The 25,337-nt window shown below is 30.0% G+C and overlaps 1 protein-coding gene across 1 annotated transcript in view; it reads right to left on the reverse strand.

Moving 5' to 3' along the window:
• Positions 1-2,905: 2,905 nt before the first annotated feature.
• LOC129224959 (dnaJ homolog subfamily C member 2-like) overlaps positions 2,906-25,337 on the reverse strand; it is a 40,918-nt gene continuing 18,486 nt past the window's right edge. Inside the window, exons 4-17 of the mRNA XM_054859509.1 lie at positions 24,959-25,057; positions 22,610-22,754; positions 21,006-21,086; positions 20,619-20,684; positions 19,487-19,578; positions 19,254-19,375; positions 18,633-18,701; positions 13,399-13,568; positions 10,481-10,550; positions 8,188-8,360; positions 6,156-6,256; positions 4,464-4,577; positions 3,924-4,072; positions 2,906-3,060 (exon numbers count right to left, since the gene is read on the reverse strand). Of these exons, the coding sequence (XP_054715484.1) occupies positions 2,992-3,060; positions 3,924-4,072; positions 4,464-4,577; positions 6,156-6,256; positions 8,188-8,360; positions 10,481-10,550; positions 13,399-13,568; positions 18,633-18,701; positions 19,254-19,375; positions 19,487-19,578; positions 20,619-20,684; positions 21,006-21,086; positions 22,610-22,754; positions 24,959-25,057 (1,520 nt within the window). The 3' untranslated portion in view covers positions 2,906-2,991. The remainder of the gene's footprint in view (positions 3,061-3,923; positions 4,073-4,463; positions 4,578-6,155; positions 6,257-8,187; positions 8,361-10,480; positions 10,551-13,398; positions 13,569-18,632; positions 18,702-19,253; positions 19,376-19,486; positions 19,579-20,618; positions 20,685-21,005; positions 21,087-22,609; positions 22,755-24,958; positions 25,058-25,337) is intronic.

Raw genomic sequence — 25,337 nt, forward strand, 5'->3', positions numbered from 1 at the left:
TCTTGGCTAAAGTGGGGTTTTAATTGACTGAAGAAGGACACATCAAGAGCTAGAGACGATGCGATGTGTGGGACGGCAACCCAACCATGATAATGTTTTTTTTTCACTGCAATATAAGATAGCCTGAAAAGCTATGTGAGATTTATGATTGTTAATAATTACCAGAGCAGGACATTTAGCTTGGTTTCATTCACTCAACTAGTCATTTGATCAACTAGTTTATACATAACCTCTGGTCACCCGCTTTCGAATGACACCTCCCTTGATTTAATGCATTCTTTAGCCCTAGAGGAGATAGAAACGCAAGGCCACGTGTACAAACAAGCGTTTACAGGATTTAATAGAATGGACAGCATAGTTAGTTTAATAAATTCGTCATCTTGTCCCAAGTTTAGGCCTGTCATCTTGCCCCGGACTGCCTGTTCGAACGGATTCCTCTCCATTGCTATAAAAGAATGCAATTAATTGACAATCATTCATGGTAATAGGTAGTATTTAAACTAAGTTACTCATAAATACAAAAGAGACACGATATATCTTATCTGTATCTGTAGCAGAGCTTATTTACACGTGCGTAAAAGTTAGACCGTGGCATCGGTAAACAATCAGAGCTTCAGAACTAACACAATTATGGAGTTTTCAGCTTCTCTATACTATTGCTGAATGAACAGCGGATAGGAGAGCCAGTAGTATCCAGTTGATGCTGTTACCTAGTTTAAAACGGAAAAAACAAGGCATTCGTCATCTTGCCCCGGTCTCCCCTACATGAGAGCACCAATTAAATATGGCACATTTAATACTAGAATGAGCGAGAGCATATGCCTTGAAGTGACATATAGGGGAAAATAAACAGTCGAACCTTGCTATTATAACACCTTTGGGACTGTTAACTAAGTATGGTCATAGCTGGAGCGATGTCTTAACCAGAATAGCTTAAAAATACTTAAACAATATTTTAATAAACTTACACGCTTAATAAACTAGTTAATTCCATTAGTTAGATTCCAGTTTAAAAAATTATAATAAAATTCGATTTAATAAAGAAAATTAATAGTTTGATATATTTAATTTGATTTAAACTAATGTTTTTTTTTTTCATTGGTAACTAAAACTATAATAAGAAAAAAAAAATCCTTTACTTTTTTTTTAAATTTTAAAATACTTTCCAATAAGGATTTGCTGACTTTTTAAATAATTTTTAAATCCTCATAATTTTTATGAAGTTGATTATAAGGTGAATAAAAAAATGATTTCCTGTAATTAACGAGAAAGAAACCAGTTATGTATTTACTTATGGCCGCAATTTGATAAGATTTTGACGGCTAAGCCTCACCTTTCGCGAAAGTAGAAAAACTTTCTAATTCCTTTCTTCACTTTAAAGTTGTGTTTGCGTGTTCCTTTTCAATCTAATGAGGTGCTGTTATCTCCTTTTCTCTCATAGGAGAAGGTTGCATCAACCACCTAAGCTTAAAGTAGCTATGGTCTTTCTCTTTTGTTGCTGCTTCCCAAGTCCAGTGTTTAAATCCACCTGCTTTGCATTTCTTTCTATTACCCCTCTACTCAAAGTATAAAATCTGTAATAATGCAAGTCTCTTATCTCTAGTCACAGTCAGAAATTACTACAATAAACTTTTTCAGAACTTTTCATTATTTCACTGAAAATATTTCAATTGAAAAAAAAAAAAGATCCTGTCAGAGCAGCCCAAAATGTCGTTGTAACCGGAGTATCACCATGAAACTCTTAAAATATGAAGCCACTTAACATTCAGACTATATAGCATAAGTTTGGGATTTGGAAAATGTAACGTCACTTCCGGAGTTTTGTGAAATCCGGGAGTCGGGATATTGACGTTTGACTGTATATGATATTATAAGAATTTTTACCAAAATATAGAAACTTTCTGAACAAATTAGTACAAAATACAGTACAGAGTGTGAAATCTAGGGATATAAAATGAAAAGTTAGCGCTGCAACGTCCATCTCATTAAAATCAAGTTTTTTTTAATCAGTGTTCCAAAATCTAGATTAAAAAAAAAAGTTGCTTTTTTGTTGTTAGCTGAAAAATAAATTAACATGCAATAAAAAAATAAGCAGATGATAAATAGTATTAAGCTCCAAATTAACTAAGTTTCAAAGATAATGGAATACGTAATCATGAAAATAATATTGTATTTATTTTGGGGAAAAAAAATTATTTTTAATACTAAGCTAAGACTAAAAAAAAAGTTGACTCTTTGCTGAACCGTTGATTTCTTCTCCATGTCCCACTCTGCGAATTCTTCGATGTTTGCAGTAAAAACATTAAAAGTTTCCGGAAAACTTTTGATGGTCAGGTTGTGCCTTGTTAGTTGGACATGGAATGATCTTTAAGATACTGCATAAAAAGGTATATGCATTTAAAAGTAAGCAAGTAAAATTTTTTCATAGAATTCTTGAAAATAAAATCAACCCTATTCAAGATTTTTCCAGGAATTATTTATATATTTCTATAGGAAATTAAATTTTTCTATCATTCATTATTCGTTTAATGTGCCGAACTGGAGATTGTTTTTCTTGATTTGAAATTATTATGGCTTCAGATCATTATCTGAAATATTTCATTGTTCAATTGACCTCACCTTGAAGATGAGTGTTCAAATTGTTTAAAAGAATAGTAATATGCTGTAAAAATATGAAACTACTAAGGCTAGTTTTAATATCAAGTTCTCAGATCTTGAATCTGTAAAAAAATTTAATCTTAGAAATAACAAATAATTTAACCATCAGTAAAATAAATACAATTGAACAAAGGGTTAAAAAGAAGAAAAGTTTAATATTGAGGTAAGTTATATTTGAGTAATTTTATTCTTGATGTGATACGTGATGGGAAGAACTCACAGAATGTATATTAAAATAATTTATTGCTTTGAAATTTTTTTACAGGTGAACTATTTGAAAGTTCATTTATTTCCTTATGTACAAAGAATGCCTAATTTACACTGAAAATAATTCTACTTCTTATTTTTTTGAGTTGCAGTAGCTTGAGCAGCCTTCTTAGCCTTAACCATCTCCACTAAATCCTGTGGGGAAAAATAGATAGCATAATTAATAAATTCAAAAACCAGTGTTTTTCTAAAAATTCAAAAGTAAAAAAAGTGCGGGGGAGGGGGGGGGAATAGCATAGCATAAACAGCGATTGAGCAAAATCGTTGATATAATTTTTCAAAGGTGTTTTCTTGCTTCAAACCTCGTAAGTAATGCTTTGTTTTCGAAAAATGAACAAATTTTTTTTGCACTGTTTTTTGAAAAATTCGATTTTTTCTTTTGTTATTTTATTATGCATTGCATTAATGTATCACATCCCAAAATGCAGGCCTGTTAAATCAGTTGGTTAGTGTCTAGGTCAATAAGTAACGGTTCAAATCCACAAGGGCTGAAAAGTTGTTTTTAATGATTTTTTCACAGAATTATGATTCAATATTAAATGAATATATATAACCTTAACTCAGTGCAGGATTCTAAATAACAGTTCTGTTGTTGTTAAAATCAGAAAAGGAAACTTCTGTTTTGCGTTGGTAAATAACTTTTAGAAAGTATTTTAACAAAAAAGAGGCATTAATTTAAATTTATTCTAGTATTTTGCATTAATGTATCGCATTGCCTGTAGGTGGTTGCATAGTGCTACTAATGCAAATGCCATAGGTTCAGTTCCTCCATGCGCCAGAAAATATTTTTGAATTTCTTTCTTCGGTTGAATTTTCATCAGAATTTCTAAGATTTATTATATAAAAACAAACAATTCACATTTTGATTTTTGTTGTCAAAAATTACACTAAAAAACATTTCTGAATTCCAGCTGGCAAGCATGAATGCTACACACCTGTCATCTAATATCTCACTATTTCTAAGCAAATTATTAAGGTTACAAAAAGGGAAAAAATACCTTGTATCTTTTAATGCAATCTTTTTTATCACGGCCAGGAATACAAGCAGCAATTTTCTCCCATCTTTCTTCAGTACTTGAAGGATATGTTTTTAATGCTTGTTCTAGTAATTGCTGTTCTTCTGCAGTCCAAGCATTTGAAGCAATATCTGTAATAAAATAATAATATCTTTTAAACTGAGGGCTTAACCTTTTTTTTTACTACACTCCTATTTTACCATGTTCATTTAAACAGTCGCTTTTGGAATGATAGACACCATGGCAGTTCTTGTTTTATAATAGGAAATGGCGAAAAGCTATTTATTAATTAATTAAAAATAGTAGAAATATATTTTGAAAGATGCTGATTCCCTTACTAATACTTAATACTTGCCATCATAAATTTTTAAAGTACTGTTACCAAAAAAAGAAGAAAAAAAAAACATTTTTAAGTACAAGATACTATAAAGTCATTAAAAAAAATTAAAAAAAAAAAGCTACATGATCAAGTGCTATGAAGCTTCATAAAATATTTTGAAAGGTATCACATGACTTCATTACCATCAAATCTCTCAGTTGGGGCAGACTGATCCTTGACTGCTACTGGTATTTGCTTTTGACTCTTCTCTAAGTTTTCATAAGCATTCTTATTGATTTGCTCTCTTAATCCTCCACCTATATGAAATATATTTATCATTTTTGACAGGGACTACAATTCATTTTCTTAAATAATAAATCTCTATACAAGTTGCTGAAAAACATAAAATAAAATTTTAAAACAAATTAAACATCTTCAATTAGACTGAAACTGATTTACAAAATTAACAACATAAGCAATGAATAAGTTCAAACCAATTACAATGCAATAAGGATATAATCAGGGATCATAAGACTTATCAGTGTTTTATAGCTCTTAGCAACTTTATCATGTTCTTTTAAAAATTCTATTACATGATTATCATTGCTTATGAAAATATGTAGAACTTTAAAATATATATATATATTTTTACCATTATAAATAGAACAAATAAATAAATAAAAATAAAAGCTAAAATATATCTAAAAAAACAGATTGAGAAATGACAAACACTTTTAGTAGATAAAAAAACAATGCAAAACACACTATAAACAATGCAAAATGTTTAATGCAAGGTTAAAAGTAACAATGATAAAAACAAAACAACCACTTAATTCCATTTTAAAAATAGATGAAAATTTAGATATTGAAACTACAGTGAAACTTCTCAGGAGTGACCAATCTCGTTCCTAAAAAAAGTGTTTGTTAATGGAGGTTCTAAAAGGTCATCTTTGAAAATGTAAAAAACAATAGCACCAAAAGTCATTCATGTTCTTCTTAAAATATAAAGAACATTATGGTAAGAGTATATATGAATAGAGAGACAATTTTTTCTTTTCTAAAATATACTTTTTATATTATTTTTCCATTTAGGAACTGACTCAAAATGCGAGACTAGATTTGTCTGCTTCAGATTCTTTTTTATCCGATCCAACTTTTGCTTCTTGTTTAGCTTTTAGCTGCAAAAGTCAATTATTGATGTCTTTATCATTAGTGCAATCTGAGTACAACATAGGCCTATATATTTATCACCTGTTCAAATGAGCTAAATGTAGATTTTGACTACAAACTGATCTAGTAATATTCAATAGCAGTAGTTCATAGTTCTATTCGTAAGCAAAGCAACAACTAAATTTGGAAAATAACCTTTTGAAAAACTACTAGTCCTTATCAACCTCCCATAATGACAGGCCCCACCTGATCTGCTACCAGATAGGAGTGTTATAACTGTAGCTTCCCAAGGGTGCGAAAAACTACACCCTCCTTTTTGTAACATTTTTGAGGCTCTAGAAAAATAGATCTTATCCCCTTATTGTGGTTTATTTAAACTTTTGTAAGCAGGTGAAAACAGATGTGTGGCTTGACTAAATTGTTTTATTGCTTTTCTTTCATTAATTTTCTTTAGGTTTTACCTTATCAAAAATTCCTTTGTTTTTTAGTGCTGTGTTTTGCAATTTGCCGGTTATTAGGATAGGTTTTTCTGGTCTCTCTAAGAGGATTTTTAACATTGAGTAGATAGGGAGGAAAATCGCTGCCTTAGAATATTGGTCATTAATGGAGGTGGTAGCTTTATAGCAGTGGTTGCTTATAGAAGTTTCCCTGTAAATACTATTCCATAATAAGGACAAAATTAACTTTTAATCAGTTTTTAATTTTATAACATAAAATGAAAATACTTTTCTTTTGGAGTTCTTTCGCTTTAGACAAAACTTCCTTAGCTGTACGTTTTATGTTTGAAGTGGAATGCTGAGACATAAATGTTACAATAACTTCCCATCTGTAAAAAGTAATATAACTTTAACAGAAAAATAATAAAATGTCTAGATATAGAATGCAGTTTTAATTAATTTATCAGTCATACAAACTTTTATAAGCAGTAAAATTTTCTTTTTGAAAACTAAAGTAATTATTTCAAACCTAAACAGAAAATAAATGCTTGAAGTACGTTTAAGTAAATTTCAAGGTTCAGGCAAAAAGATTAATCCTAGTATTAACAAGTGATCGTCTTAAATTAAAATTAAAAAAAAAACCGACTGAGTCGCAAATGTAGAATCAAGAGGGAAAATTGAAAATCCTTTTAAAAGCCTTATGCTATTAAAAATAATTACAATTATTTTATTTGTTAACAAATAGAAACTGGCTACAGATAAAATTTTTTAATCATTGCATTTAATTTCCTTGTCGGCCAACAATGAATTCGGTTACCATCACTTGAATCAAGGCTTAGCCATTTTTAAAATATGCTTTAAGAAAAAAAAAACATTATTCGAATTCTATGAAACATGGAAGTTCCAAACACATTCTATCAGACGCAGAAAAAAATACTCTTGATTTTGGTACTAAATTTTAAAATATGTTTTCACTGCAAAAATCACGAAAAACCTTAAAAAGGTTTTTAAATAATATCTTCGTTAATTAATGTCATCCGAAGACATAACGTAGCTAAGAACACTCTCGATCAACTCTCCTTTCGATTTTTTTTTTTTTCTTCAAAATTGGTACATTTGTTTAGGCGCTAGTGGGCCACAGACAGACACACAGATACGTCAAACTTATAACCTCCTTCCTTTGTGTGTCGGGGGTTAAAAAAGAGTTGTGCTAAATAATGAAAAATTAAAGGGTACTTTGCACATTTAAAAGATGGCATCAAATTTGTTTGGTGATAGGTGTAATTTTAATTTACAACAGGGTTTGTGATAAAACATGAGAATCCCACTTTAAAAAAAAAAAATTGATTCAGGATTTTCTTGTTATTTTGTCCGGCATGTTGAATTGAATCCGAAGGAAGTATTAAAAGAAAAAAAGGAAAAACATCCACAAGACTGAAAAAAAATGGAACAGCAATTTTCAAAACCCCGATTTTCCTGAAATTGAATCGTCTCCTTATTTTTCCCTACAGATTCTTTAAACCACACTTTGACTTTTCTTACAGTTGATGAGAAAAACCGAATTTCGGGAAGGTCAGTTTGTCTCATTAACAACGTTAAAAAAACCGGAGTGCAAAACAGATGATTCTCCTACAGGAGTACAAATACTGTGCATTTATGTTTCTAAAACTGTTTGTTTTCATTCTTTCAAAACTATCTCTCTTCCACTTTGTGTTTCAAAATGGTACGACTAAAGAATCTTGATTTTACACGCTAAAAAATAGAAACACGCTAATTAAACAGAAACGGCTGATCAAAAAGCAATTAATTGCAAAAAAAAAAAAATGTAAAAAATTAAAACTTGTGCTGTACTGTATTCAAAGGATTTATATGACAATAGAAAACTCCAGATAAATTAATACATGGATTTGCAAACAAAAAGTGTGCTCTTAATTTAGGAGAAGATTAACTTCAATAAAATGTTTATTAAATATTTCCTTGTTTGTTAGATGATTTGTCATAAGGTCAATAAAATTCTACCTAACGAAAGTGTGTGAATTCCATAAAGTACCAAAGTTTTTTTTTCCCCCCAATTTTGAATATGAATCGTGTAATCAAATTCACCAAAACACTGCAATTTTTTGCGGGATAAAGATTTAAAAAAAAAAAATCCCATTCAATTTTTTAAAACTACACTCGAATTTCGATATATAACGAAATTAAAAGATATCAGTTTTGATGGAAAAGCTCATGAGAAAAAAATGTATTTTAAAAATCTATATTCCAGATCATCAAATTTTAATGTACCATTTTAAAGAAATAAAATTAAATTATTTCTGACCTGTTGTTGGTACCAGCAGGAAAAAGATTGACACCTTTAACCAAAAGCTGTAAATCGTCAGGTGACCATGGCTTTTGAGAGTTGGATTTTTCTTCAGCATTAGACGTAGAACGTTGTGATGTAGCAATAAGCTGTTCTTTTTCTATTTCGAGCTGTTTATTCAAAGATTCAACCTATAGTAAATTCATAAAAAGAGGCTATTAGTCTGAGAAACTTTCAAAAGCAAACGAATTCCTGATTCATGCAACTGATCTGGGCTTGATACCATAAACTAATATGTAGATGATCAATTTCTCAAAAGAAAATTAATTATAAAAAATATTTAAATTAACATGGAGTGCATAAAAGAAAATAAAACGATGTAACTAGGTACAAATTTGTAGGAAATTAGGTTTTGGGGTCAAACGAAACCTCTGCAAAAAGTGCCCTTGTGGATGTCTTTCTGTCATAAGCTCACTTCTTTTGCACTTAAAAAAAAAAGAGGGTTTCCTAGTAATTCAAAACAAGTTTACGCAGTTGCCTGCAAGTTTTTGCCTTGTCACACTGTTTTATTTTCAAGCACAAAGGAATCATTTATTATCTAATACTTGGGGAATTATTATTATATCATACAACAACGGAATCATTTCACAATGTAACAGAGAGGAAAATAATTTAAAGAGAAAATATAAATTAAAAAAAAAAACTTTTTGTTTTTAGAAGAGGTACTAATGGTAATACAACCCATAAACTTGAAACAGATTCAAGCTTAATATTATAAATCAATTTAGATCACTTCACACCTAAACTTGTAAAAAAAAAAAAAAAAAAAAAAAAAAAATCTGCTAAAACATGTTTCTATGTTACAAAGTGTTAAGCAAATACTTTCTTTTGTGTTATTATTTAACATAGTTCAATATTATTTCCAAAGGACCCAAATATTGTGCCCATGTCCTGCAAGTAGAGAGTTTACATTAATTTTTTTTTTTAACAATTAAAATTTTTAAATCCTCAGCAAATTAGATATGTTTTCTTTACAGATGAACCTTAACTTTCAGATCCAGATTTTTTCTTTTTTTTAATTGCTATATTTAACAAACCAAAATTGTTAACTAGTTAATAATACAGCAATTTACAAGACATTGACTTTAGTTGTCTTGCACCTGGCACATACAAATAAATTATAACCTACAACAATATTTTGTGAAAATATAACTACATCAGCAGTGTCTTTGTTTCAAATGTAATAATTAAAAAATGTGTCTTGTTTTTCCTTTGGTTAAAATATTAAGATCTATAACAAAATGTTGGTGAAATTATAGAGTCGGATTGTCCAGAACGTGATGGTACAATGGCTAAGCGTTGGATAATTCAAACTTTTCTAAGAACATTTGTGTTCTATTTAATGAAATGGCTATATTTAATATGGCTGGCAAGCATAACCAGAAATAACTTGTTAGGTTTTAACAATATCATGTCAATAATAAAAATTCATAATTTGAATCTAACGTTAGTACTTAAGTGCAATTTAAATGTAAATTATGTGTCATTTGTTGCAATGTGATAAGGATAACATTTTTTTAATTTACTGTAGCTTTTTCTTGTAATTTTCAATTCAAGCATTATCCAAAAAATGTACAGTAAAACTTGGAAAGTTTACCACCCTTGTAAGTTGATCACCAGTCTATCGTAATCAACAATATGCACTAAATTTGGCTGAGAATCATAACAAAACCTTTGTAAGTAGACCACCTGTCTAAGTTAACCACTAAAGTACAGCACCACAAGTTACACAGGTCTCAAGAAATAAATCCACAAAAATCCAGATTTGATTTTTAAATTTGTGGCTTTTCTGAATGAATCTAAAAATTATGATTTCCTTTGAAACATAGGCAAAAGCAAACCACTAAGCAATTTAATATTGGAATTTTAATATCTATTCGCTTCAATACTCAATTTTTAATCTTCTGCTGATACAGTAATTTTGGGTAAGTCAATTAGAAATGCAAATATGTACATTGTTTCTGGTTTCAACTCAGAGAGTAAAGAACTTAATAAATTACTTAATGAAGCAGTTTATAATGTAAAAGATAATGTTTTTCCCAAGTCTCTTTTTCACAAAATTAATATGTGTGTGTAATCCCCCCCCCCCCCACACACAATTTTTTTGATAAAGAAATACCTGACAGTTACAGGTTTCCCAGTTCTCTCTCATCCCCAAGAAATGTGTTTTAACTTAACCTAAATTGCAATTACGATTTTTTTTTCTTTAAATAAAAAAGTTTTAAAATATTTCTAGAAGATTTAAGATTACCTCTTTCAGAAAAACATTTTTCTTATCATTGCTATCTTCTTTTTGCAAATTAGAATTCACAGCTTGTAATCTGAAAAGTAATGGAAGTGCATTCATGTTTTACAGATATGAAAGAAATACTAGATCTTCAATGAAAAAATAGTTTATATTCTTAGAAAATATTTTACCTTTTGTTTTAATTATTTATGTATCAAAATTTCTAAAACAGAATCAGAGATACATCACAATAATAAAACAGGGTGGCGACAGATCAGGGAAATCAGGGAGATCAGGGAAAAGTCAGGGAACTTTATCACTCAGGGAAAAATCGGGGAAATATCAGGGAATTTTAAAAAAATGAGAAAAATTCAGGGAAAATTGATCAAATGAAGGAAAAAAAAAAATTTTTCCTTGCAAAATGAAGTACTTTGATTCACTAAGAATTTTTCGCCAATTATTTGTTTTAAAAAAGTAAAATTAATGAGATGCGGTTATACAGTGCCGCATATTTGTGCCTTTTTTTTCCCTCAAGGTCTAAGTATTCAATTTTAGGATGAACTTCCTACGATTGATTTTGTGTCTGTAAAGTTGTTTATTTTACCTTGCTTGAATTTTCCTTCCAAGCATTCCAAGTTACGTAAAATAAACAACCCTACAGGCAAAGACGAAGTGGTCATTAATGACTTTGCTCCCTTGACTTTACTCATTGTCTTAAAGTAATTAGCATACTGTTATCACAATTTCAAGAAAAAATCTTTGTTTTTTAAATTAATGCTGAAAAAAATCTTAAAAGTTATCACTTCACGTTTTTAATTTAATTGCTAAAATTGAATTTTGACTGAAAATCTTTTTTTTTTGCCATGGTATTATTTGCTGTCACTTCAGATTTTTTTTTTTTCAGATTTTAAAACACTTTTTTTTTTAAAAACCATATACATTTTGAAATTAATAATCGTTTTCGAATGTCAATGTTGTTTGTTACTAAAAAGTAATCTAAGGTTTTTTTTCGTCTACTAATGAAATTATTTGAAATTGAGTTGTGTACATAAGTAAATATTTTTATTATTTTTTAATAGTTAAATGCTGTATTCATTCATTTAAACCTAAGTTCTTGATTAGAGAATAGCTCAATATGACTGGTTGTTGAAAGATTTCAATTTGTTTTACATAAATATGTCTATTCTGCCGTGTATAAGTAAAGGGAATTAACTGCACTTTTTTTTTCATTTTTGTCATCTATTGTACGTTATCTTTATTGTACATATCACTTATTTGGCTTCCGCTGAAAAAGAGGCTCGAAAAAACCTCTAATTCCAACATTTTCCTATTGTTAGTACTGAATCCACCACACATTTCTTCAAATATCTCAAAAGCTAATTTCTGCAGATATTGCAGTTTACCTGCACGCGGCAGTATTATTTACGTAAGTAAAACTACATTACTTCTATACTTTAACTATCACTTGCTATTCTCGCAGCTACAATTATACTGCTTGAAAATTCAGTTCAAGATTATTTCCATTTAAATGTTTTAGTTTTATCATGATTAGATTTTTCTTTAAGAGTGGTTTTAATAATTTCTTAGAATTCTTATGTTAACTGGTTCCTGGAAGTAAAGTACAGTTGGCTCTCTGTTTAACGACTTTCAAGGGACCACAAAAAATCGCCCTTAAGTAGAAAGCGTCCTTAAATGTAATGCTTTTAACACTATAGTGGACCATCTGGGACCGTGAAAATTTGTCTTTAAATAGAGAAAATTGTTTCATAGAGCGTCGTTGCATTTGTTTTAGATTTCCTACAATATTTCTCTGTCGATAATTTAATACACAATTTTTACCAAAAGAAAAAAAAAGGGCATCTTTTTAAAATATATTTTAATTAACAACTTAAACCATTCTAAACACTGTATTCTATTTAAGATGCAATGTTTTTCAGGTAGGGCAAAGAAAGAAAACCATTATTATTGATAACGTAAATCAGGGAAATTTGGTGAACTTAATCAGGGAAAAGTCAGGGAACTTTTTTTTCCAGTTCCTGTCGCCACCCTGTAAAAAATAAGCTGATAAAAATACTGTTAATGAAGAACAAAAATTGCGAACTATTACTATTAAGATATGAATGAATGAAAGAAAATATGCGAAAACAAGAAATATTGGAAAACAATTCAAATTGCAAAAGGCAAAGGATCAACTAGTAACCAATGAGCTAATTAAAAGTACAAATGAAAAGAAATACTAGAAAATGCAAGCTGAACAAAACAGAGCTATTAATATTCTATTGCAGCAGTTGGCAACTGGTGAACTACGGGGAAGATGTGGACCGCAATCACTCAAAAACTAGAGCACCAAAACTATTTTGAAAGCATAATGTAAGTAAAACCTAGTACTACTACTAGTACTAAAGGTTTTACTTACACAAAGAAAAGTAATTCTTTGTGTAAGTAAAACCTTTAAATGGGAAAATTATAATAAATAAAGAAACAAATGCCGACAATAATGACATATGAAAATGAAACTAAGTACAAATGATGTTAATGCATAGAGAAATAAAGGAAAAGAAACTTGAATACAAATGTAAATTAAATCAATGACTAAAGTGAAAAAAAAGAAAATTTCAATAAGAAGAGTGCATAGCCAAAATGGGGTAGGGGGGGGGGTAGTTTTAATCCTTTTTTTTTATGGTCAAAGAAATATATATTCCAAACTTCAAGGGAGAAGATATATAGGAATATACCTCAAATCCCTCCCTTGAATGTGCCCCTGAAATCAACGAGGAACGCATGAGTTCACAACATCTCTCTCTCTCTCATTCATAAGCTCATATCAGTATTGAAAATGAGAGCAATTATGTGGTGCACTAACAAAGTTCATATCAATTTATTTGTAATTGTAATTTATTTATAAAGCTATTATTCTATTTCTTATGCATTACAATACTCACTGCTGGAGTGACAGCAGATTGCACAGTTTATCCAACTCTTTCAAATGAGATATTTTTGTTTCTTCATCTGATGCAAAATAGTTATTTTGTTCACAGATTTGTTGTAAAAGTTTCCTCTCTTTCTTTTGGAGTTTTTTTAATGCTTCTTTTTCTTTCTTCTCCTTTTCTCTCTAAAACAAAATTAATTTCCGTTATTTATGTTGCATTAGATTTGTAAAAGTACTGTTATTTTGTCATGGTATTGAAATCATTAAATGAATAGAAATGCTATCAAGAGTTTTAATAGCACTCAATATAAATTAATTTTGAAAATTTTTACACAATAAGTGTTACATATAATATTAATAAAAAAGCATAGTATGCACAAATAATTTCAACTTTAAAACAAAACATAGAGGGTGTAGAAGGGGTATAAGCTGTTTCATATATTCTAAAGATCAGAATTGTCAGGCAGTGGCATGTACTAGGCATCTTGACCTTGAAAGTTGGCATTAACTACAGTCCCACAGCAAGAGTAGCACAAATAGAAAACTAAAACCAATGCCTCAAAACAGGTAAAGTGTAAGCTCCAATATTAAATCAATACAAACTCATTTAACCTTTTGAATCACGACTACTTACTATTTTTTTCACGGAATTTAACATTAATTTGATCCCTGTCAAGCAATTAGCTTTAAAGTGATCAGTCAACACTTCATAACAATCTTTAAAAAATATCTGATGTAGTAACAGGGTTGCCACAAAATTTTGTAGAAAAAAATTCCCTGTGGTTTCCCTGTATGAAAATGCAGCATTACAAAAAGCAAAACAATGATGACTAATTTCATGCTCTCTAAATTAAATAAGCATAAAACTCAAGATGCATGTCAAATAAAACTATAAGTAATTTTTGCTTTGATAGTAGAAAAAAAAGACGTTAAAAAATTAACGTAAGTTAATTTTTTAACTTTATTCATAAATTTTATTAATATTATTTATTAATATATTTTTTTATTATTATTTATTTTTTTGGCAGAGCGCATTAATTTTCTCTTCACCTTCATGTTAAAAAAATGACTAAATTCCTTGCATTTTCCAGGTCTTGAGGAAATTTTAAAAATTTCTTGTATTATCTGCTTTTTTTTTTTTTTTTTGGTTGTTGAATTCCCTGTTTCTTCATGTTTCCCTGTGGCTTGACAACCCTGATTATTTTCTAAAAGTAGAGGTGTGATTTTGAAACCATGTAAGAGAGAATAAAATGCAAAAACGATAGTTGTTTATACCTTGCTTAAAGTACATCTACACTCAACAATCAGTTGGAAAGTACATAAATTGCACGAAGGATTATAATAATGATGTTTAACAAAGCATATTTCCAATGCTCTTTACATACTAATTCCAACAACCGTCAGAGTTACAAAATACAATAATTCTTCTATCTTTAACAAGTTCTATGTTTAATGATCATATTGATCCTCTCTATCAAAAGAAGATGAATTTATTTTCATAGAACATTTCATGGTTAGTCAATCAAATGTTAAGGTTCTACCAATACTTATACACTGTTACAATAAACTGTACAGTTCAATGGTTTTACAGGTCAGTAGTGTGCATCAAATTACTGTTAATGGCCACAACTTGGCAAGCACCAACATTTGCAGTGAATATCAATATTCACATTGCAAAGAAATTAGTGAAAAACCAAATATTTTTACTGGATATTTTCCATACATAGTCTTTTACAATAACATACACAGTTCATTTGACATTCTTTTTCGTAGGTTTTAAAATTTAATTTCATCAATTTTAGATGGAATGTGTTTTGAAACCTTCTTAAGCTGTATACTTCTCAATGCAAAAGATTGTTTATGTATTTTTAGCAGTTTTAAATTTTGATCATTGTTTTTTGTAATTATTTTATTCATACAAGAATAGACAAAAAGGAGTGTCCCTTTAAACACTAGAAAAGTAAAAACTAAATAACAACTGCATTGAAAAGGGAGCAAGTTCACTAAAAAAAATTTCTAATTTTAATTTCAAACATCTGAAGATTTTACAGGAAACTACGATATCAGTGACAAGTTTTTGATCTGTCTCACTTCAGCCTTCGGAAACCTTCATTATCAGTAAAACTTTTCTTGTGAAACCAATGATTTTTTCGTACATTTTAACTCATTGATGGTTTTGAACGTCTTATCATGCCCTAGTGAGCATGTTTCAAAATCATTTTACTTATTTTTCTGAAGCTAAATGTTTGTTGTCAAACGGTCAGAGATGCAGGGAGGTAGATAGACATTGATAGAAGGTAGGGCACTTGATTTAGATAGGAATTTTCTCCAAAAACAATTTTCATGGGGAAGAATTTCACACATCTTACTCATGACTCAGGACCATCAGAGGATTAAAAGAAAAGCCGTCCCTCACCACTTGGCGCTTTGACTTTTGTGGCCTCACTCTAACTTTTCTGAAGGCCATAGTCAGCTAATATGGGGGGGGGGGGGCAACTGCTCTTTCACTATCAAAAGTAAAGGGGCCTTGCCCCTTCACTTTTCAGACTTGAAAGTTAATGATCGATTGAAAAATATATCTTTTTATAAGGTGGATTTATTTATTTCACCAAAGTAAAAACTAAAAATTCCACATAGACATTTCTCACCTCATTTCATAAAAATGGAACTTTGAATTGAAAGTTCATAGAATCAGTAATGTTAAAAACCTATAAAATAGCTCAATTTTACAGAAAAAAAAAAGCTTTAGGGGGTCATGCCCTCTAACCTTAAACACTTCTTTTGACTCCCTACTTTTTTGGGGCATCAGCTGCCTATGCTATTGGCTATGTGTTAACTCTTTCCTTCAAAAGCATAAGAAACAAAGTATTGCTATTGAGTAAGGCGAAGCTCATCGGAGGGGATGTAGTAGACCAGTTAAGAGGAGTGTAGGGAGGATTTAATTAAACTCCGAAGAGACTTTTGAGAAGAGCTATCTGCTTTCAACCATTAAACATTTAATGGGGAGAGTACATCACAATAATTGCAATTGGATAAATGCATTTGTGCATGGTCTTCAACTACTTACTCTTCAAATAGTAAGCAACAGGGAAAAAATGTAAGGCTAATAAAATATTGTTACTTATTTACACTTATTTCATTATTGTACAAACTGTATTATTTTCATTGGTTAGTGGTAGTGTGTAAGAATTGTATGCGTGTAACTTAATGCACAATAATAGGTCATACTCAGAATGTCTAACGTGTCTTATTTTCTCATACTTTGTGTAATACAAGTGTAATGGTGACAAAAAGGTGTTTTTAATATTTTGAGAGCTTAAATTAGTTTAAAAGCACATTTAAAGGGTCAGAAATAGGTTTTCTTCACTTGAAATAGGAACTATTCAATTATCATGGTCAAATCTGAAATGGATCTCATCCAAGATAAACAAAGGTTGACTTAACTTTTATTTTTGCTATAATTTTCTTTTTAAAACCCATAAAACTTTTTTGATATCTGGTTTAGTTATCGAAAATATGTTCAACTTAAACTTTAAATTTCAAAATCATAGACAAGCACGTTTTGCTGTCCTCATTTAGAACAACATCACGCATGTAGCATGTCAGCATAGTGTTTGTGACCATATGTGTGTTGATTCTTGCTTCTTATTCTCCCCTTGAAGTTTTGCTCAAAAAGAAGTTTAGGATCACCCTGTATGTATATATGTTACAGTAAATGTGATAAATTGGTGATTGTATATAATTACCGGTGATTATACACAATCACCAAGAAAATTAATAAATGTGATCAATTATTCAATATTTATCACATTTACCGGTTTATGTATACAATCCCCAAATGTAATAAATTTAAATTCCGTAGAGTAACAAGGGTTTAATTCTAAAAGAAATATATTTTCAACGCTAAAATTTACTTTTACAATAAAAACAAGGTTTGATATCTATCAAAGCTTACAAAAATATTTCGATCAAAAAAATTTAATGAAATTGGTTCTGTTTTACTTTACTTCAATTAAGTATCTTAAACCAGAATAATTAGATGTCATCATAAATAATGTAATCAGTCGCCTCACTATGATAGGGCACAGTGAGAATGGTCCACCCCTGATTACACCTTTCTGGGAAGGGGGGAGGGGATAAAACTGAAAACAGTCAATTTATAAAAATGCAAATATTGAAATTCTGTAAAAATTCCCAATGTTAAATAGCTTAATTTTTTGAATTTTAAAGAAAATGGATTACAGTATTGCAGAGCAATTTTATAAAATAAATTCATTATTTTGTACTTATTATTTAAACAAAAATTTATTTCTGACAACTGTATGAACTTCATGTTTGCATAAACAATTTTTTTTTTTGGAGGGAGCCTTGGTAGGGGGGGGGGAGACTGCAAAGTACTGCCTTGGGTGTATTAATCAAAACTAAATCAGGTAACAATGATCAAATAATGAATGCTCATCAAATGGTCTTGGATTGACCCAGTGCATAAATTACTGTAGGTAGTAAAATTTGTATTTTGAATTCAAGAGAATAAAACATACAACTGAAGAGAAAATTTAAAAATGTATAACAAAATACAGCCAACAAAGATGAACATTATTACGTTAAATCGCATTTAATTTACACAGTGTACATATAAATGACTGCACAGACTAATCGAAATCTAGTTTAATAGGGTTTGGATTAGTGAAGGGCTACTGTGTTGAATTAAAATCAAAATCCTACTTATATAGTCACTAAATACACAGATGCAGACAAATGCATTCGACATAGAACCCTCGTAGCATAGAGATACCATACGTCATAGGAAAAGCCAAGTAGATGCGCAAACAGAACGAATTTTGGCTAAGCAATGACTTTTTTTATTCCCCATGACGAATTGGGGATTATATAAATTCACCGTTAAATATGATAAATATGGCAAAATACTCAATAATTTATCACATTTACCAATTTTAGTGGGGATTGTGAATAATCACCAGGGATTGTACAAAATCACTGGATTTATCACTTTTACCGTAACATATACACGCACACATTTCAATACATCCACAAACAATTTAGACCACAATCTTTAAAGAAATGTTTTAAGAATATATTGTTATTTTAAAACAAGTTGAAAAACATAGGATGAGATGAAAATAAACTTTACTTTGCCTCTTTTTTGACGTTCAAGTACTACAAAAGCAGTTCTTGTTAGTAAGTAATGCTATGAATTAAGGAAAGAAAAGTATTTTTAAAAATTACTTTTAATCTAGCAGCCTCTTCTTCCTTTTCTTTTTGCTTCCTCTCTGCTTCCAAAGCTTCTTGTTTTTTCTAGAAGAAAGGAAATGTTGTAAACATTTATTTTATCACCTTAAAACCTTATTTTATAAATGTAATGACACCAAGGAAGATATAGTCTTAAATGAAAACATTTTAAAGTGTGTCTGTGTGTGTGGGGGGGGGGGAATTGTCTAATAATTCAAGTGCATTAAATGGATAGTTAAAATCGTGTGAAAAGAAGTAAACAATGTTCAAGTTTAAATAGGTTAATTTTTTGCTTCTTCCGAAACGGATTTTTTGATTAAAGTAAAATTTTGAGACTCTTGCCAAATCGAAAAAAAATTTGTGTATTGTAACGGAGATGTTGATATGATTTGTATGACTAAGGTGTATCTTTTTTTAATTTTTAATTGTTACCTGTACAGCCAGATTATTGTTGTGTAATCATTTTTCAGAATTTTTTAATTATGTTCTTATGCGAAAATTTGTTAAATAAAATGTATAGAGCTCAAGAAAATTAATTACAATTGAAACAAATATAATTATAACAAGAAAACATTATAATACAGCTAATTAAAGTTATGCTGCAAAGAAAAATTTTACTTTTTCCTCTTCTTCAAGTTTCTGTCTAGCTGCATCTAGTTTTGCTTGTTTTTGAGCCAGTTTCCTTTGTTTTTCATCTTCCTTGAATTTCATTATCCTTGGATCACAAGCATAAGCATTGTCTAATTAAAAATTAAGTAGAATTATGATACATTATAAATTTTAGTAATTGTATTTGAAATTGTGAAAGCATTAAGTGGAATGTATATAATTTACCTACTAACTCCACTTACCTACTAACTGTCGAATTCTTGCCATTTCATCCTTTTTCCTCTTTTGTCGAGCAATTTTGTTTTGCTTTTCAATCCATTTTCTTTCTTCACGACTAAATTCAAAAAATTGAAAGAAAGGTACTTTTGTAACCTAGATATAACACACATAAACATATATATTTGTGTGAAAATGTATTGAAATATTTTCAATGCTGCAACTTAAGACAGTGATTTATATTTATTCAATTCAATTAAATTGCAAACTGTGCATGTAAAATTCAGCACTAAGAAATGTAAATGCACTATAGTTGGGGCAAACCTGCTTGTCAGCATGATAATGCTGCGAATAGCATCTGCGTAGCCTTCACAATGCTGCCAGGTTAGGTTTGCCCCTACTGTACATTAATTTATTATACAATGTATTTGCTTCAGCATGGTTTGTGCAATACATCGCATTTGCAGCATAGGAGTACAATAATTTTATTCTCTGTTGCCCATTGGTCAGTAAACGAAATAAGGGGAACTTAACAAAATATGAAACTAAAAGTCATTAAAGGATAACAAGTTTTTTTTTTTAAATGCAACATATAAGCATCTAAATTTCTTTTTCTTTTACTCTATAAACTACCTTATCTTCCCATTCATTTGTGAATTTATTGAGATAGCCTGTTGAAAATCATTTTAATATAATTTATTGTGGCAGAGTTAGGATCATATTTTTCTAACCTGAAAAGAATTGAGACACTTTTGAAGTGCTCTATGTCAGAAGCCAGATTTTTAGTTCTGTTTCCGTTCATTAGCCAATATTTTTGAAATTTTTTCAGTTTTAAATTAAGTGCCTATATACAGATCTTATCAATTGCCGTCTTTCTCACGGTTGCAACCTTGGTAAGAGCAACTCCTGCCTACCCCTAGGTTTAGGACCATACTCAAGGGCAAATGGAAGGGCTTCAGCTAACATATGATTGTCTTTTTTGATGATCATCAAAGCTAGTCATGATTTAAAGATGAATTTGTAACAGAATAATGAAAACAAACCGTAAAACTTATTTTGACACATTTAATTATGATAGTTCTAATAAAAAAAATTGAAAACATAGAAGTAATTTGATAAAATTCAATTTTGAGGTTGATAACAATTAAATATATTTACTTTTCTCCTTTTTCCTTTTCTTCTTCATCAAGATAAGAAAATTCTCTCCAAGAATCAAAATCATACCTTAAAACACAAAAACAAAAATGTCATCATAAAAAGTTAAGAAGAGAAAGCACAAATGAAGTATCTGATTTATAGTATCTTACAACAGAATACAGTTGAACAATTCATTATTATTACAATGAGATAAGCCTGGGGGAGGGTCTCATTAAAGCAGCGTGACAAAATTGAAACATTTTTTCAGATTTACAAAGCGACTATTCTAGAAATTTAAACAGTATGTGGGAAAAAAGTTCTTACTTTATAGAAGTAAAATAAAATAGGACAAAATTTTATTTTATGCATGCTTAACTATAACGCAGTAGAGAAAATTCAATTATGTACCAGAAGCTATAAAATGCATCAACTTCTTCAAATGTAGCATCTTTATTACCAAGGCTTGGAACAGGTTGCTTAATGGACCATCTATCAAAAAATAGGAAGTATATTCATATTTTTAAATCAAAATATTTTGGGAATATATACATAATATAAAACACTCTGGCATACATATATATTTGAGATTAAATGGCAGATTACAAGTTTTGAGAGTGATACCATAGTGCTATGAATTATCTTCCAAATAATTTTCATAGTTTTGAATATCAGTTATAAATCAGATGGAAGCATAGAAAGAACACAAGATACTCACTTACCGTATATACTCACGTATAATTTAAAAAATTTGTTACAAAAAATTATGTTTAAAGTTAGGGGAGTCGACTTATACGCAGGGCAGAATTTCCAAAAATGTTCTCCGATTTTTTTCTTAGAAAAAAGCACTCGAAAACTTTAACATTTTTCCAATTTTAGTTTATCCTTTTTAAGCAGATGCTGAAGAAGTAAATACTTAAACATTCTGCTATGATTTTACAGGGTCTGACTGGGAAATAAAGAATAAATAGTCACAGTAAATGGCAAAAAAGTGTGAGGATCGCCATATTCGCAAATTTTCCCCGATTGTCGCGAATTATTGCTCATTTTTTTTTTAAATAGTATAATATGGCTACAGCATAAATTTTTTTCTGATATAAAATCAAAATAAAAAGCAACCAGTAAAAATAAATCATAACAGCGAAATCAAACCCTTTACAAAAGTCGCGATCACAAAAATGAACCCTTTTGGGTTCGAAAGAGTAAAAATTGCACGTTTATTAACATAAAAATGTTCATTACATTGCATTTTCCTCTTTTTTTATAACGTTTTAATTCAAAATTAGCGGCAAAACGCCCCTGTTGTTTCCAAAAGTAGGGACTTGACTTATATACAGGTTTTCGATTTTTTTCCAGATTTTTCTCTTGAAAGTAGGGGGGGTCGACTTAGATGGGAGATCGACTTATATGCGAGTATATACGGTACTGGAGCTGGCTGATCTTCAGCACAGATCAAGGATCCATGAAGTTAAAATCCTTACTGCATTATGCTGGGAAGTTATTTTAATAAGCAGAACACTTTAATTTGTATGTGAGTACGAGGAAATTCTCGGTTGAAGAAGGCTCCATTGTTATAAGTGGACTATTTCTTCATCCAATACCAAATTAAATACAGTCAAGAGTTAATTATCATGGTAGAGTTAGCTTACATTTACTTTAAAACTTACATTTCTGTTCAATAAAATTTTATGCATATGAATTAAAAGGTAACAGACAAGGGACACAGGAACAGAAAGGACAGGAACAAAGGAACAGAAAGCAAAAATTAAAATTGCTAATCAAATATTAAGACATGACATGTACAGTAGATTCTCTCTATTGTGAACACTAATGGGATCAAAAAGTGTTCAGATTATGGGGATGTTCATTATAGAGGAAGACTGGATAAAGCATATGTATTCACCAGGAACATCAAAACGTGCTCAGAATATAGGGGTAGTCACATCAGGAAGTGTTCAGAAAGTGAGAGTTCACTGTAAATCTACTGCTCCTTAAAATTAATAATCAATAATTACCTGGAATTAGCATCAAAAACTGGTTCAAAATGCTCAAAGAAGTTTTCTTTTGTGTAATTATTGTTTTGAGGGATATCATCATCAAATTCAGGATCCACACTATCAAATGACTGCCGTTTTGTAGGATTGCCAAGAATTTCATATGCTGCAACACAAATCATTAAATTAAAACAGAATTTATTTTTCACATAAAATGAGTTAATTATTGTAAAAATATGACAAAAAGTCTCTTTATTATGTGGTGGTTTGATTTCAGAATTGTGGAGTGTATTGTTTTGTTCTGTATCATTTTTAATTTAAGGACTTAAATGGTTCCAATTAGAGATGTACCGAGTACTCAGTAACTACTCGGTGCTCGGCCAAATTTTGACCAGATACTCGGCCAATACCGAGTAGTTGCAAAAAAATTGAATATTGTTCAAGACAGAGTTTACAAGTAATAAAAACGGGGAAGCATATAATTTACAGCAATCATTTGCAACTCAAATTTACAAGTCAAATTTAAATTTTGAGAATAATGAAGTTTGTTATGCTTCAATGGAGTAAATCTTTATTTTAAAGTCCTCAAAGTGAAAAAACGTATTTATTAAAAATGAGTCAAAAATGGTAAGTATAAAAAATATGAAATTTTTATATTACAAAATGGATTCTTGCTACAAGCAAAAATTAGCCTTTTTTAACAAACAAAAAGTGAGTTTATGGCTTAAAGACATCCGACAAGTCAGATTTTTTTCTCAGATGTCTTTGCATTCATTATCTCAAATTTTATGTACTGAAAAAGATGTTCCTTATTATTTAGAAATATGTGTCTGTAGTGTTCCTGCACATTTGAACTTTTGACATTGTTTTATTTGCTTTTAAAAGAATTTTATGTTTGGCAGACTAGAACTATAACAGATTGATATAATTTGTTTTAATTCCAACTTGATTATTCAGACCATTTTTTTTAATTTTAAAAATAACTTTTTTGTAAAATTTTTGACACAAACAAAATCTTTTAAATAATGCGTAGTTAAACTTCAGCTGGAATTTTATTTTAAAAACTATTATATGAACATGAAGGTCTATACTACTATTCCAATGAGTTCAAAATTCATGTGTGTGGGTGGTTCTTCTTAAAACATAATTAATACTCGGTAACTCGGTCAAAGTGCTACTCAGTACGTCCCTAGTTCCAACATTAGTTATTTTGATTTGGAGATTTTGGTAGTCACTAATTGCTTCTGCTGTTGCCGACACTTAACATTTCTTTAATCCATGGCGTTTGTAGTTGTTGGTCAAAGCAGGCTGCATCCTTTTAGTTATTTGAGTTTCCCCAGCTCAGGCTTTTAACATTTTCAGATTTCTCTTGATGTTTCATCAGAGCAACCAATAAAAATTATTAGTTTTTTCCCCTTCATTTTCCAAACACAAAAAAGAAGAAGCATTTCAGTCATCCCAGAAATTAACCAACAATAAATTAAAAGCTAATACTAGAAATAAAGGTCAAGACTCAAAAATTTTATAAGCGACAGTGGCCACTAGACTCAAGTTAATGACCATCAGTGTTGCCTAGTTTTGAAGTAAATTTTTTGCTCAATGATTAAATCTATGCTGCTTTGCAACAGTGAAACTTGAACACTAACAAAATAACAAGAAGCAAAATTTAAATGTTTTCAAACAGAATGTCTTAGAAAAAAAAATTTAAATTATTTTTGACAAATAAAATAAGTAATATTGAGCTATACCATAGGACAAACAACAAACCAATATCAGTTGAAATAAAACAAAGATGGAACTAAATTGGACATGTGTTGAGAAGATACTTGAAAGAAAACAAGAGAATTTCTTCGACCTGGTCACCTAATAGCAAAATTAAAAAAGGTAGACCAAAAAACAACATGGAGAAGTTTGGCAATAAACAAGTAAAACAAATTTGGTTGGCTTAGCTTGAATTTGGCTCGAGCAGCTGCACTGGAAAGGAGAGTTGAGCACAACAATTGCATTCTCATGAGCCTCTGACGCATAAAGAGATTCCAGTGAGGTCTCTATTCTATGAGGTTTAGGGGAAGGCAGAGTGTATACTTCTTAAGTGATAAATTGTCTTCCACCCTGTTGAGTTTAGCGCATAATTCCAGTTTACCTCAGTTGGAGCTAAAGGAAAAGCTGACAAACAAGGAAAATATTTTAGGTTATCAATTTTTCAAACTATGACACCATACGGTGAGTGGTAATCACAAGTCTTGATTTTTAACTAAAAAGTATTATACATATGATAAAATAATTTGGTACACATGACAAAAATATTTAAGAAGAAAAAATATTAAAGTCATACAAATGTACTAAAAATCAGAAGAAAAAAATTGATACCTTTTGTTATACAAGTAAAATAATCATGATCAAGGTCCTTGACATTTTCGCCGGCATGCCTACGTTTATCAGGGTGATGCAATAAAACTTTTCTTCTATCTGTAACACAAATAAATAATTTTGTAAAAACTAAATAAATATTTGAACAATAACGTATGATCTCTGAAACTTTACTGGCTAATTTTGGATGTAACTTCTATGCCTTTTTGGCTTTAAGCTCAATGTTTTATTTAGCATATAGGTGAAAGAACATCCTTTTTTTTTTTTTTAAAGGGAAGAGCAAGGGCATCATTTTTTTTCTTTTTTTTTGCCATAAAAGAAAGAGCAGGATATGCAGATGGTCTTTGGGAAACCTCCTAATAAAAACGCTCTGTTACAG

This window comes from Uloborus diversus, chromosome 1 (genome assembly GCF_026930045.1).
Source record: "Uloborus diversus isolate 005 chromosome 1, Udiv.v.3.1, whole genome shotgun sequence".
In the NCBI taxonomy this organism is placed as follows: Eukaryota; Metazoa; Arthropoda; class Arachnida; order Araneae; family Uloboridae; genus Uloborus; species Uloborus diversus.